This window comes from Idiotropiscis lumnitzeri, chromosome 14 (assembly GCF_059441095.1).
Source record: "Idiotropiscis lumnitzeri isolate Australia: NSW breed Sydney's pygmy pipehorse chromosome 14, RoL_Ilum_1.0, whole genome shotgun sequence".
Lineage (NCBI taxonomy): Eukaryota > Metazoa > Chordata > Actinopteri > Syngnathiformes > Syngnathidae > Idiotropiscis > Idiotropiscis lumnitzeri.
The window spans coordinates 7875719-7888852 of NC_142404.1; the positions used below are offsets into that span (position 1 = coordinate 7875719).

Here is a 13134-nt window from a genome sequence, read left to right on the forward strand (position 1 = left end):
GACTGTACACTGTCAAAAATATGAAATTAAATGTGGTCATAAGAGGGAAAATTTGACAATAATTATTATTTTACACAATCTGGAATATGTGTTTGTTCTTTGAAATCTGTGTCATTTAAAACTTTGTGCCCAATCCTTACTCTATTTTTCTAAATCTAAACAATAAAACACAGCTCTGTATCTGTACTAATGGCAATAAATCTTGGCAGACCATCATCAATTGGCAGTAAGAGTTATAAAAAAAAGAATGATTCACCATATGCGCAGCAGCACTCTTGAAAGCTGCTCTCATTGAAAGCACTACTGCAATGGCAGTTATATGGATTTCGCATGGTCCCCTCCCCCAACCTACGTCGCAGTGCAATGTTTATGTGCTTATGCAGATAGCTTGTGACATTCAACTCTGCCGAATACGCAGGTATGGCCCTTGTTGCCATGCTGCGCTACATGACAGCAGAGCTCTCACACGACAGTAAATGACAGCAAAACACGACAAGAGGCTTTGTACAAATGTAAAGAGTTTTTGACTTGTGGAACATTTTAAAATAATTAAGTGTAATTCATAATAAAGTTGCGTCCTTGGGTATGTCTGGAATTCATTATATATGATGAGGAATTCATTTGTAAATAACTTGGAGGAGCATAAGACTCACATCTTTGCAGGCTGCAATTTGGTTGATATGCTCTCCGTCAGTGAAGAGTATGTTCTGTCCATCCGAGTGTTGGCCTGGAGAAAAGAACGTGACTTTCAGTACTCATTATTTATCGCTGGTGTGAATTTCATCTTTGCGTCGATGATTACAAAATCAATTGTCGTCTTGCTTCAGTGAGAGGAAAAAACACTTAACGTATAATAGATGGAGGACTGACATCAAATAAACTCAACATAACTTTATTCATAGACCATTTAAAAAAAAAAACATATCCGCATAAAAAGTGCTGTACTTAAAGTAAAAATCTAACATAAAAACAAAGACAGTTAAACTTGATGTCAGCACCTGGCATGGTGACAGCCCCCTCGGGCTCCAGTGTCTCAGGATTGATCTTGATGGCTGACATACTGTGGTTACCCGTGTCCCGGTACAGCAAGTAGCCCTAAGGGTACAAGACAAACAGGCTGCTCATCTGTACGCCCAGAACAATTATCCTCGAGGTAGGCTTACTGCACATTTTTGACGCGGTTCAGCTGAAAACAATTTACAGTCCAATATGCAGTTGCTGAGTCAAAAGCATGTGCTGAAATTACCTGTGCAAAGCCCAGCCATGACCTCTTCTCTGTTCGATTCCTGATGCGGGATGTGGAGTTGTAAACATGACCCTGAGGAAAAGATGGATAACAAATCAGCAAAAAAAAAAAAAGCCCACACACTGGCTAGCATTTAACACATAAAAAGGGAAAAACTACATTTAAATCTCAGACAGTTTTAAGTATGATGGAACTTGTAAAGTTGAATGAATGCATCTGAACTTGCAAATAATAAGTTTCACAGCATAGCGGCATATTATGGGAGGTTTCAGCTCACTGAGCATCTTAAGGATAAAGTCTTGTTTTTTTTTGTTGGGTTTTTTTGTGATACTGCTAAAGTCGGGTATAGTGATGGCAAGGAGAAAAAAATGTGGTGACAACCACTTAACAGGACATGGAACTTATTGTGAAGAAGAACGGTTATACATATTTCTGTCCTGGCTGGTCAATACAATATGGCGAAAACTAGAATAAAAGCAAATCTTGTAAGATCACAGCTCTGTGAACTACAAAAGGATAAACTGCACTTTAGCTTTTTGTGCAATGTAAACCGAATCGTACCTGTAATGACGGATAATTATTGTTACAATTATCACTAGATTTTAACTTGGTAATCATCAAAATGATTAACAAAATGTTTGCTTTATTGTTGGCCTTTTGTGTGTTTTTCGGATGCCACCACAGAACAGGAAACATAGCTTACTGTGACATATGAATGCATTTAACGTGTTTCGGTTTAGCTTTTTTGGGTGTTACAGTTGTCTCTGTCTAGGCAGCGATTCAAAATCTCCTTGTAGAAGATTGGTGTTTATTTGATTAACTTTACTTTATGACCTATAACTTGACCTTGAAATTGACCTTCGCAAAATATTTCATGAAATGTAATGATCTCGTACATGTTCTCTAAAATATAACTTTCAGAGATTTCATTGATTTTGTCAATGCTTTTATCATCAAGTGGTTATTTAGTTCAATTAGTGTCCCAGAGAATTTTTTTCTTTTTTAACTTCAGTGGTTCAACTGCGCAACTTCTTTTCTGTGTCACATACCCTGACAGTGCCGCTGTACCCCGAGCCCACTTTGTAAAGTCCATCCTTGCAGAGCAGATAGAGAAAGGAGCCGTCCGTCTGCAGTAGGCAGCGCTCGTCCACATCGATGGTCACGCCTTTCAGCACCCATTTGTTCATCAATGCCGCACGTTTGATGCCGTTCCCAAACCAGTCTTGGATTTGGATCTTTCCCACCAAAACCGCCTGCACGCTCCTCTGCAAAGCGTTCAATATGGTGGGCACCTAAAAGAATCACATATGTGAGTAAAGCTTATAGAACGCAATACATTGGCCCTTTAGTGACATTACGGGGGGGTTATTATGGGAAGCAAATGATGCTCCTGGCGCCGCTGATGACTCGTTTAAAAAGTATTACGACCTGCATTGAGAGTTTTGCCTCGTCTCATTGAGCTCAACATCACATTACCACGGCGGTTATATCTCACACACACACACGCACCAATGCACGCACACCAACGCGCACGTGCACACAAAGAAACACACTTCCCGCCAGCCTGCTTCTGTGATGACTCAAGTCTCGTCAAGGCTTTTAAGTCAAGAACAAAGCAGAAAAATATGTCTTGCAGTCTATGGGCTCCAAAGAAGCACTTTATTAGGTAAACCTACACAATCTAATTGGGACCAATACAAGAACAAAAAAATGTAATCTGTCTTTAATAATAAAATAATGCTCAAATTTGATTGACACCATCAGAATACACAGCTATTCATTAACTCATTTGTTGCTTAACGTGAGATACTGGGAATTTTAAATTAATAAGCTATTCTGGTAAATTAATTAGCTACATGACTAAATTACAACGACAGTATTAATCTTAAAATCCTGTCTGTGCTCTACTTAGTGCCATTATACTCCTTTTTTTCTAAACACAGTTTTACTGGAGCAGATTTGGGTAAATTCAGATGTACCTAATGTTAAAGCAAGTGGGTGTGAATACTGCTTTTACTGGGAGGTGGTGTGTATTTATTCAACTGCAGATGGAAAAAGTCATTGCGAATGCATTCACCCTTTTTCTCAAGCGATGGCTAGCCAATCCCAGCTGACTTTGGTCGAGGACCAGGGTTACAAGACGGACTTGTTGCCGGTCATTTGAGGGGCACATATCCACGAGCAACCATTCACCATACTCACACTTGTGAACAATTTATAGTCTTCAATCAACCTAGCATGCATGTTTTTAGAATGTGGGAAGAAGCCAGGGAGAGGGTCTGCAACTATTGAAGGCAATCAGGTGAGAGAGTGGACCAGTGACTTGGCAGAAAAGAAAAGTCATCAGCAAGGGTAAACTGATTAGTGTGGAGACTGCAAGCCAGATGACATTTTGCCAAACTCAATTTGGACTGTCCACATTGCTTAAAAGAAATGCACAAAGGAGGTTCACTTGGATGTTTCCTGTATAATACAAACCAACACTCCCTCACTAGCCGGTTAACGAAATACGCATATCCAAACTACAGTAGTGCCTTAAGTTATGAGGAACCCCACTTGGGAATATTGAGATACGAGCTGTCCTACAGCTGTTTTTATTTCCTTTTGACTTACAAGTGCAAACTGTATGGTGGCAGTGAACTCAATTCATATCACTTGACAAAAAGCAAAAGTCTGGACAAAATTTAAGACTTCAAAAAAAGAGATTTCAAGCTGTTAAATGCCACTCCCAGATGCTTTACTGACAATCTATGCATTAACCAAAGAGAATTTACATATGTATCTAAAACAACCACATAGATTTGCCTAACTAAAGTCCGCTTAGCCTCATGCTAACAAAAAACGAAGGGCAAAACGCCTTTGACAGGCTAACATTGAGCATCAATAGTCCAGGATTGAGAAGCAACAGATATTTGAATACAAACTGTGGAGCAATACATGTAGACAGATCATATAAAAATACTTGCAGGAATATATTCTTCATCTTGCATTAAAAATTATTAATATTACATCATCTCACGGAGTCACTTGGCGTAGTAATAGTAGTAGACGGACTGTGCTTCTTCATGGCTGTATTATACTGCCTTGCAATGACGGGCACACCAGATCAAACAGTACAATGAATTGGATTGCAGCATTTAATCAAGATGAACAAAACTGTTTAATTATGTTACTACTCGGAATTTAGTTACTATCTTTCTATACATTATAGCCTCTATTCATTTCAATGGCGGAAGATCATTTGACATACAAGTGTTTTTAAGTAAATAGCATGGTCACAGAATAAATTAAACTGTCTGTCAAGAAATCGCTGTATTATTATTACAACATTAGTCAGTCACCTGTATCGTCTGGCAAGCGTGGCTGCCATTGTTGGTGAGGATGGCGGAGACGGCCTGCAGAATCTTGCCGGTGTCGCCCCAGGAGACCACCAGGCTGAAGAGGCAAGCGCAGGACAGGGCAGTGATAGCCTGTCCCGTCGGGTCGTTGGGGCCCGTGCTTCGGACAGTGGTCTCCAGCAGCAGCTGGTAAAGGGACTCTGAAGGACAACACGTATTCAATTGTTAGACATTCAGGAGGAGAAAACTGATTACCATTCACTGTATTGAATCACAGCATAGGACTATAATATATCACAAAATTTGCTTTAAAAAAAAGTACAGTGTCAGACTATGAATGTGCAGATACAGTCCAGGTTCCTCAGTAACATACAAGTACAACACAGTATTGACCATACTATATTTCAATCTGAAACATTTCCCTCATTATTTCTCCAACATCAATGAGAACGATTTGCGTGCACATTCCTCACCCAGCACGTCGGGAGGCTCAGTCTGGAAGCCCTCGGGCTGTTGCCCCTGCAGCATGTCCAACAAGGCTTGCAGACTGCGCAGGCACAGCGAAGGGTGCGAGAAGCGTGTCTCCTTTATCAGTTCAAATACCCCACACAGGCCGATGCCGATGATCTACGGACACAGAGATTTCAGAGCTGAGATATAAACTAGTGGTACTGCTATTGTGCATTTTTAAATTGTGACTTAACTCTGTCTGAACTTAAATTCCCTATCGCAGTATTTAAAAAGAGGCTTTTATTTTACCCCTTAGGTCACCATCCTATAAACTTTAGTGTACTTATGCAAATACCATTACAAATTTGTATAGCGCTCCCACTTGCAAACTTAGAGAAATGAATGAAGAACGCTCGTCTTAAATAGAGTATAAGCATGTTCTCTTTCTCTGTGCTTTCAAGCAACCAAATACAGTGGAATTTTACCAAAGCCATCTTTTGATAAAATATAATAATCAGTCAGGAAACAAATTAATGGCTCTGTGATCATATACACGACAGGAACATTGCACATGTGTGCAGGAGTTAGATTTAGTGGGCTGATGACACAATTATTTTTAACAGTATCTCCACCCCCATGTTAAGATTGGTAGCTCCTTGTAAATGGAAATTAAAATCAGTCAAAAGGAAACGTGGGACAGGCAACATTGTTAACCCTCCTGATAGGGATTAGAACAGTCTGGGAAGATGACATCAAATCATGCTATATGTCATGTTATCATCCACACAGCTTATCCTGTACAGGGTCGCGGGAGGGAGCCTATCCCAGCAGACTACGGGCGAAAAGGTGCACCACACTCTGCCAGTCACAGGGCAGACATAGACACCGTCACCGAGTGGGAACCGAACCCACGCTGCCCGCACACAAGTCAGGAATATGTACCACTACACCATCGTCGACTCAATCATACAATATATTTCTATATATATTCTGGGAAGAAAAAAAAGGAAAGGCCTATGGGGAGCTCACTTCATAATGATAAACCAGCATCCTTACCTTTGGCAGCTTGATAGCTGGCTCACGGTACTCCTCCTCCTCCTCACTGTCTGAGTCGCCGCTTTGCACGGAGCTCCTGGAGGCCAACGCCAACGAGGCCTCCCTCTGCTGCCACTCCAGCACGCAGTGGCGCACGTTGCAGTAGACGTTGAATGCGGACGGGTTGCTGTGCAGCTTGATGTCGGGCACGCACAGGGCGCCATCGAAAGTCTCCGTCTGGGGGGAGCCAAAGTGAGAAAGTAGAAGAGGTCAGTCAAGTCAGGAACACTTCGTCCGTATTGATATTTGTGGCAGTAACACTTTCTCTAAGGCTGGGCAATTGAGTTTATTTGCCCGTAGGTCAAAGCACCTCCTCGCTGACGTGGAATCCTTACACCTGGGATGCGCAAACTTTTTCTTCCCCACTTCTAAATTTTAAGAGTTTTATTTTTTAAACACCGAAAATTAGTCAAACAAGCAATTTCATATTGTTTATACATTTGTTACAAAGGAGCAAAGGAAGACGAAAACAGAATTGCATCTCAAATGAATGATCAATTATTCACCACAGTTTTATGAATTTATCTTTTATGTCACCGATTTACTTTTAAATAAATAAATTATATCTTTGAATATCTAGAAAAGCCCTCCAGAATATAAAAGGAATGCATTAGCAGTGGTGGTAGTCTCATTAACTGAAAAATGGACAGCGGGCTGCAAATGGCCCCCAAGCCATAGTTTGGACACCCATGCTTGACACTGAATAGACACCAAAGCACTGTCATCGTTGCCAACAACTTCCTTTCTCGCGACTGTTTTTCAAAAACCTGACTTGTGACTTAAACTGATACAATGTAACAGACATGAGGGGTATTGCTTTGACATTGTTTTGCGAGTGACAAGAAAGGCATTCGAATAGTCAATCTTGCAGAACTTTGCCATCACTTTGTCACCCATTTACGTTACAAAAGTGACGATTAACTGCCAAGTTGAAAACTTGTGACCCAAAGTACAGTATGTGCTTCCAGGCAGCAAACAGATGAGGGAACTCAACACACCACTGTTCAAATACAAAGTTTTTGTGGTATAAAAAAATGAGACCCGTACAAATCAAGGGGTTAAAAAAAAAAAAGAAAGAAAAAGCTATCTTTTTGCGAAGTGAAAAATAGTCACAGTACTGATAAGTTGAGCGATGGAGTTTGACAGTTCACTATGTTATTAAAAAAATAAAGATAATAAAAAAAATTGCTGCATAGTTTCAATGATTGTGTGGTATCAGGAAAAATACAATCAATGGTTGGTATAAAACAAGAAGCGCACATTCTTATTCATTTTATTTAATTTTCTATAAGAATATGAGGAAAAATTATTTTTAAAATGTTTTTCTTTTATTTATGGACATTTTCCTGGCCCTAATTCTCACTTTAATTTAGTATCAACACCCCTTAGAACTTTGTTACCAACCTGAACAGTAGCACCAACTGATCTCACCCTTAATCTGTCCTTCTGGATTTTAGTCAATAAAGACAAAATTTGCATATAAATTAAATTCAGATTGTATGAATTTATTCTACAGTGGTGCTTTGAGATACAATTTTAATTCATTCACTGATGCCCGTATGTCAAATCATATTTCCCCATTGAAATGAATCGAAATAACGTTAAAAACTCTACTTAAATTGTGCTGCTCATTTTGGTCTCCGCACGTCGCAATATCCCACCCCCCCTCAAAAAAAATGCTCCCCCTATTGATTTAGAGGCTAGAAATATGAGGCAGCGAAGTGTAAAAGAAGCGTCATCAAATAATAATCAGGATGAGTGCACTGAATGATTGGCTTTCTCCATTGAGGCGGCATTTTAAGCCACAAACCCCAGGGAGGAGGAAGCTCAATGATCGATCACCACTGCCTCACATTGCCCTTTGGGCATACCCGTCACAGGAGGTGATGTCATCTGTTAGGGAGGGGGGAGGCAAGAGACTTTGTTTGGATGCGTTCATTCATACTCAGCTCAAAGTAACAGGGGGGATATTAGTTACATCAAGCAGAATCTCTGCTGCTGTTGTGCCTGTAGCACTTAGAGTACATTTAAAGAGGACAAGGCTTTTGGACCCCCGTTCCATAAAAGAGCACAGAATGCTTAAGAATCAGATTTGGAAATGGGTCTTTCAAGGATAGAAAAGATACTGAATGGAGCGGAACCTCCAAGTTTGCAAATAATGTTTGAAATGCTTCATCAACCACAGTTTCCCTCCTAGGAAAAAAAAATCATGGAAGCAGAAATAGTCCATTCCCGGGTCAAATTGGCATATCATAAAACCTTCATTAGCAATATGCAACTTTTAAGTAACATTATTGTAAGTAAGATTGTTAACTGTCATGCACTGTAAAAAATAAGTTAATGTGAGAAAATAACTGTTTCATATATATATATATATATATATATATGAACTAAATATTTGATAGACAGTTCTATAGGTTCTATAAGATTTCAAACTACGGTAGATCAGCAAACAACAATGAATTGTTTTTAAAACAAGTATAATGTTCACAAACATTTCAAAATATTGGACTTTCTCCACGATACCCTGATGGCAACCTTGGCAAGAATAGCAACTCTGCCATTGCCTGACTACATCTCCCTGATTAATTATATTAAATGGAAACTCAACAATCATTTATTTGTATCATTAGGACCCGGGCACCAAGAGACCCTCTGTAAATCGCTTTTAATAATATCATTTGGACAAATGAGTCGACCTTTTGGGGCCTAAACACCCCTGAAAATGCACCAATATTTACACATGCATGCATCCTTGTACAAATATAGTTTTTTTTTTTGTTTTGGGTTTTTTTCATCTCTACTTTAACTCAATTTCTTTCGCCCCTTTCTGTCAGGCTGTCGAAGCCTGCATTTTCCCACGCGTGGCTGTACTGTGTGAAAGACTTTAACATGCAGCTGAGGTCAAAATAGTGGGATACTGTGTCGCTGTGTCAAACACAGACTGTGGATTTATTTTTCACAATTTAAAGTGGTCGCCAGGTGTCAGTGACATGCTTTGTTAAAAATACACTCGGCATAAAAAAAATAATATGATATCTTGTCTTGCTTAAATTAGCCCGTTTGAGAGAGCGCGCCTTTGTCGTGCAAGTGAGCAACTGAACACCCCGGTGTTGAAACAGTTGGGGCCATGGGTGAGACTTTTGATACTATGACAGCAAGTGGCAAGTTGGGAGAGTGAAAATGTAAGCAGGCAACTACTCTTTGTGGAAGGAAAGTGTTGAGTGTGAAAACAAAGTGAGTTTCCAAAATTATAATAAATAAAAGCATTGTCACTAGAAGCTACAGCACGCCGTACACTACACTGTATTTATGTGGACAGAACGCAAATTTAAAAATATGCTCTGTCACCACATTAAAATCTTCAACTTTAGGTTTGACCCAAAAACACATGGTTCCTATTTCCACTAAATGCCAAGGGGGAATAAAGTTTCAAAATCGGAGCAAACGAGGTCAACTAGATTGTTTGACTTTGAGGGGAAAAAAAAACACCAACAGAGCACTCAAAAACAAATATTCAGTCAGTCTACAAAGTGAGGCAGCAAACTGACCCCCCATCCTCATCCAATACAGACAAGGTGTCCCCTTAGGATGGAGGAGTTGGAGCCAGGCAACTGTTGCCGTGGCGATGCGGAACACATCGGGTCGCTTGGCAACAGGCCGTCACGAACACGGATGAGCCACACAAGCCCCCCCTCTGGTATATTTCTTATTGTGCTTCTTGGCACTCCCCTGGCAGCGTTGGGGATGAAATGGAGTCCGGCGCCAAACATTATTTATTTATTTATTTTTATCAGTACGACTCCACATGATTATATGAATTCCGAGGGTTTATTTTACAATGATGACATAATTTTGTAATATTGACAAGCATCTGTTACCTTTGTCCTCGATTTCACTTTGGACTTCACCTTTTGTCGCCTTTTCAGCTTCTTCTTGTTCAAGGCTTTCTTTCCCCTGAAAGCAAAGAATCAGCCATCACAAGAAATATCCATCAAGCAGTAATGAGAAACCTACAGAAGGAGGACCGTATACAGCCAGTGAGAGCATTTGATCCGACCGCTATACAATTCTAAAACTTGGATGAAAAATATAATACAAATGTTTAAACAAGACTACAGACCTATAGCCCACAAAGACTTCTTACATTTTGACACATTTAGTCAGGCCCATGGAAGAATTTACGAAACTGAAATTGCCCCTTACAAGGTATATTCATAGACGCTTGATTGTAAACAACACCCGTTAAAGGGCTGTGTAAACTGTATTGTAATGTTCTTCATAAAACGGGATGCGATTATGCTTTGTTTGTGGTGCCAGTGAGTCTAATGCTTTGTGCATTAATGGCAGCAATATTGAACAATAACAGTAAACTCTCTGCCTTGGAAACAAATGGTAGCTGACAAAAAAAGATGATGTTTGCTAATTAAAAAGACATAAATAACCCAAAACATCGGGACTTGTCATTTGCAGTGTTCTCACCACGTTGCATCTTCCACATTTTGACAAAGGCAAGTTTTTGTGGCATTAAAATAGGAAGAGGAAGTAGATGTCAATACACTGAAAAAAGACTTGACTACATAAAACCATCTTAAATAATTAATTGTTCATTATGTCAAATGCACAACTTAATCACCTATCGCACATCAAACTGCAATGATGTATTGCAAGCTGGGAGGGGCATAATTGTCCATTAGTCCCTTAACATCATAAAAACAAAAATCTGAGGGAAATTGATTGTTGTGATTGTAAGGACAAGAGGCACTGTCAATTTACTCTCAACTTGTTTGATGTTTGCTATGCTATTTTTTAGATGGCATGCACCATTAAATAAGCTTTCATTTAGGGGGGGTTACAAATATCGATGAATGTATGCTTCCTTTTGGCCAGAGGCGACCAAATTATTAGAATCAACCACACATCCCCAATCTGAAGTAAATGAAAATTGTGGTGGCTATGGGACAAATAATGACTTCACTTTCTAATTGAGTCACTCGCTGCCACCGTTCCAAATCCAAATCTTATTTGATGTTTTACACAGGTTGCATCTGCTTTAGTCAATGAAAATGTGAACTTGAGATGATTACTGACTAATCCCGATAACGATACGTCTCTGCATCATGTGTAACAACACTAACACATTCTCCCTTGCGCGTTTAAAGCTACTTTTTCTGCCCTCCTTTGTTACCAGTGTAGTTCTCCTTTTAAATATAGTTTTTCTTATTGACTTGAAATCGTTTGGCATTACAGTACCTGCAAAAATATAAGGTTGGTTAAAAAGTGCATACCATCTTTTGACCCACTCTGTACAATATTTTTCGAAATTGTAATAGCGTTTCATTGTCAAATCATTTCGTAGAGTGTCCTCATTGCAAACTGACATTGTGGGCTGCTGACAACAACACAAGAGCAGAGAGTGAGGGAGGATGCTGCAATGACCCAGCTCCTCTCCAACCTGACTGACAATAAATGACGTAACTCTATTACACGCTTAGGCCAAAAAAAAAAGGCCACTTGAGATCACCCACCTCCTCCTCCACGCACAAGAAAACACGCAGACACTTTATCGTGTCACTGTCATTATTGTGCGTCTCCTGAAAAAAATACTCGAGACGAGGAAAGCCTAACGCTCCTATGTTGTTAGTTAACGTCCAGCTAGGTAGCAAGCTAACTAGCTAGCAATTGAAATAGTGACGCCGTTGGGCCCAAACACTCACGAATGGCCACGACTAAAGTAACAATGTACACCCTGGATAGTTTGTGATATGATTGTTCACATTTAGTCAGTTAACGTTGTGATGGTAACGTCTACTGGGGGAAAAAAAATCTAAAATTGCTCTCATGACAGCTGAGCTTATCTGCATAGCTTGGGCTTTAATGTGCGTCCCATTTAATTCGTACCGTCCGAGCGGGTAGTGTTATTTAAATGACAAGTCTTACGCTGTAAAGCTTTTAAAACACATAGGCGAATAAAGCTCCTCTTGTGCATGATGGACGAAGCTAACAGGGGCTACACGGGGCTGCGAAAGGCTAAGGAAGTCTGAGGACCAAATGCTACTTTCGCAAACTGACCCCACCAGGAGTGCCCCCACCCCTCCACAAAACAGCACACCTCTTGGGTTTATTTATTTAATTATTTAGAAAGCTAACGCGACAGCGGCATGAACCATCAGAGCTAGCCTCGCTCGCGAGGCATAAATGACATTTCGTTTACGATCGCCTGGTCGAGCCGGGGATATGACGTTGCGCTAAAGTTAGCTCCAAGCTAGCCCTGCGAATGACAAGCCAGCCTTTGCCATGAACAGCCAAATAGCCCCACTCACCTTCCTGGATTTAGTCCTTGCTCTTTATCGTTGATGGCAGTCGTGTAAATCCTCCGGTATCTTTCCGCCAGGGCTCTCCCTGAGAGTAGAAGCTGGTACCGAGTCCGACAGTCAGACTGGGCTCCGGGTGTCGGACAGGGACCCATGCCCGGCCCAATGGTGGAGATATCGGCTCCTAGTCCGTAAATGACCCGGACTCCCAGCCCCATCGACTGCGACGAAGAGGGCAGAATCCCCCCACAGGCGGCGGCCGCTGCCGCAGCGGCACACATCATCGTTTAGCAGCACAATGCATAAATGAATCACACAAAACAGAAAGCACCTAGATCACGCCCCGCCATCGGGTACAATCTGGGTATTGTTAAATCCACCGCCCGCCTATAACGTGTCCTTTTTAACGTTGCGGAAAATGGCACAAATTGTATCCGGGATCGGCGTTTGTTATCAGGGCTAATTCAGCGACCGAGGTCCTCCTCCTCTTCTCCTCCTCCTCCTCCTCCTCCTCCTGCTCCTCCTGCGCGTCTCTTCCTCTAGCTACGAGAACATTTCCGATAAAATGTCTAAAATATCAGTAACATTCGTTGTGTTTGGGTTTCGTTGCCATTTGTCCCTCGGAATTGCGTTGACCCCCGAGCGGCTGCACCCTCAGACGGTCTGCCATCTTAGCTCCATCATCCTCACC

At 40.9% G+C, this 13134-nt stretch overlaps 1 protein-coding gene across 19 annotated transcripts in view; it reads right to left on the reverse strand.

Moving 5' to 3' along the window:
• Positions 1 to 13123, reverse strand: part of mycbp2 (MYC binding protein 2) — a 61076-nt gene extending 47953 nt beyond the window's left edge. For all 19 annotated transcript variants that reach the window (XM_088314392.1, XM_088314376.1, XM_088314373.1 and 16 more), the window contains exons 1-9: positions 12453 to 13123; positions 10011 to 10086; positions 6091 to 6306; positions 5058 to 5211; positions 4588 to 4784; positions 2296 to 2538; positions 1247 to 1318; positions 999 to 1095; positions 654 to 727 (exon numbers count right to left, since the gene is read on the reverse strand). In XM_088314392.1, coding sequence (XP_088170518.1) covers positions 654 to 727; positions 999 to 1095; positions 1247 to 1318; positions 2296 to 2538; positions 4588 to 4784; positions 5058 to 5211; positions 6091 to 6306; positions 10011 to 10086; positions 12453 to 12727 — 1404 coding nt within the window. In that variant the 5' untranslated portion in view covers positions 12728 to 13123. The remainder of the gene's footprint in view (positions 1 to 653; positions 728 to 998; positions 1096 to 1246; positions 1319 to 2295; positions 2539 to 4587; positions 4785 to 5057; positions 5212 to 6090; positions 6307 to 10010; positions 10087 to 12452) is intronic.
• Positions 13124 to 13134: the final 11 nt, after the last annotated feature.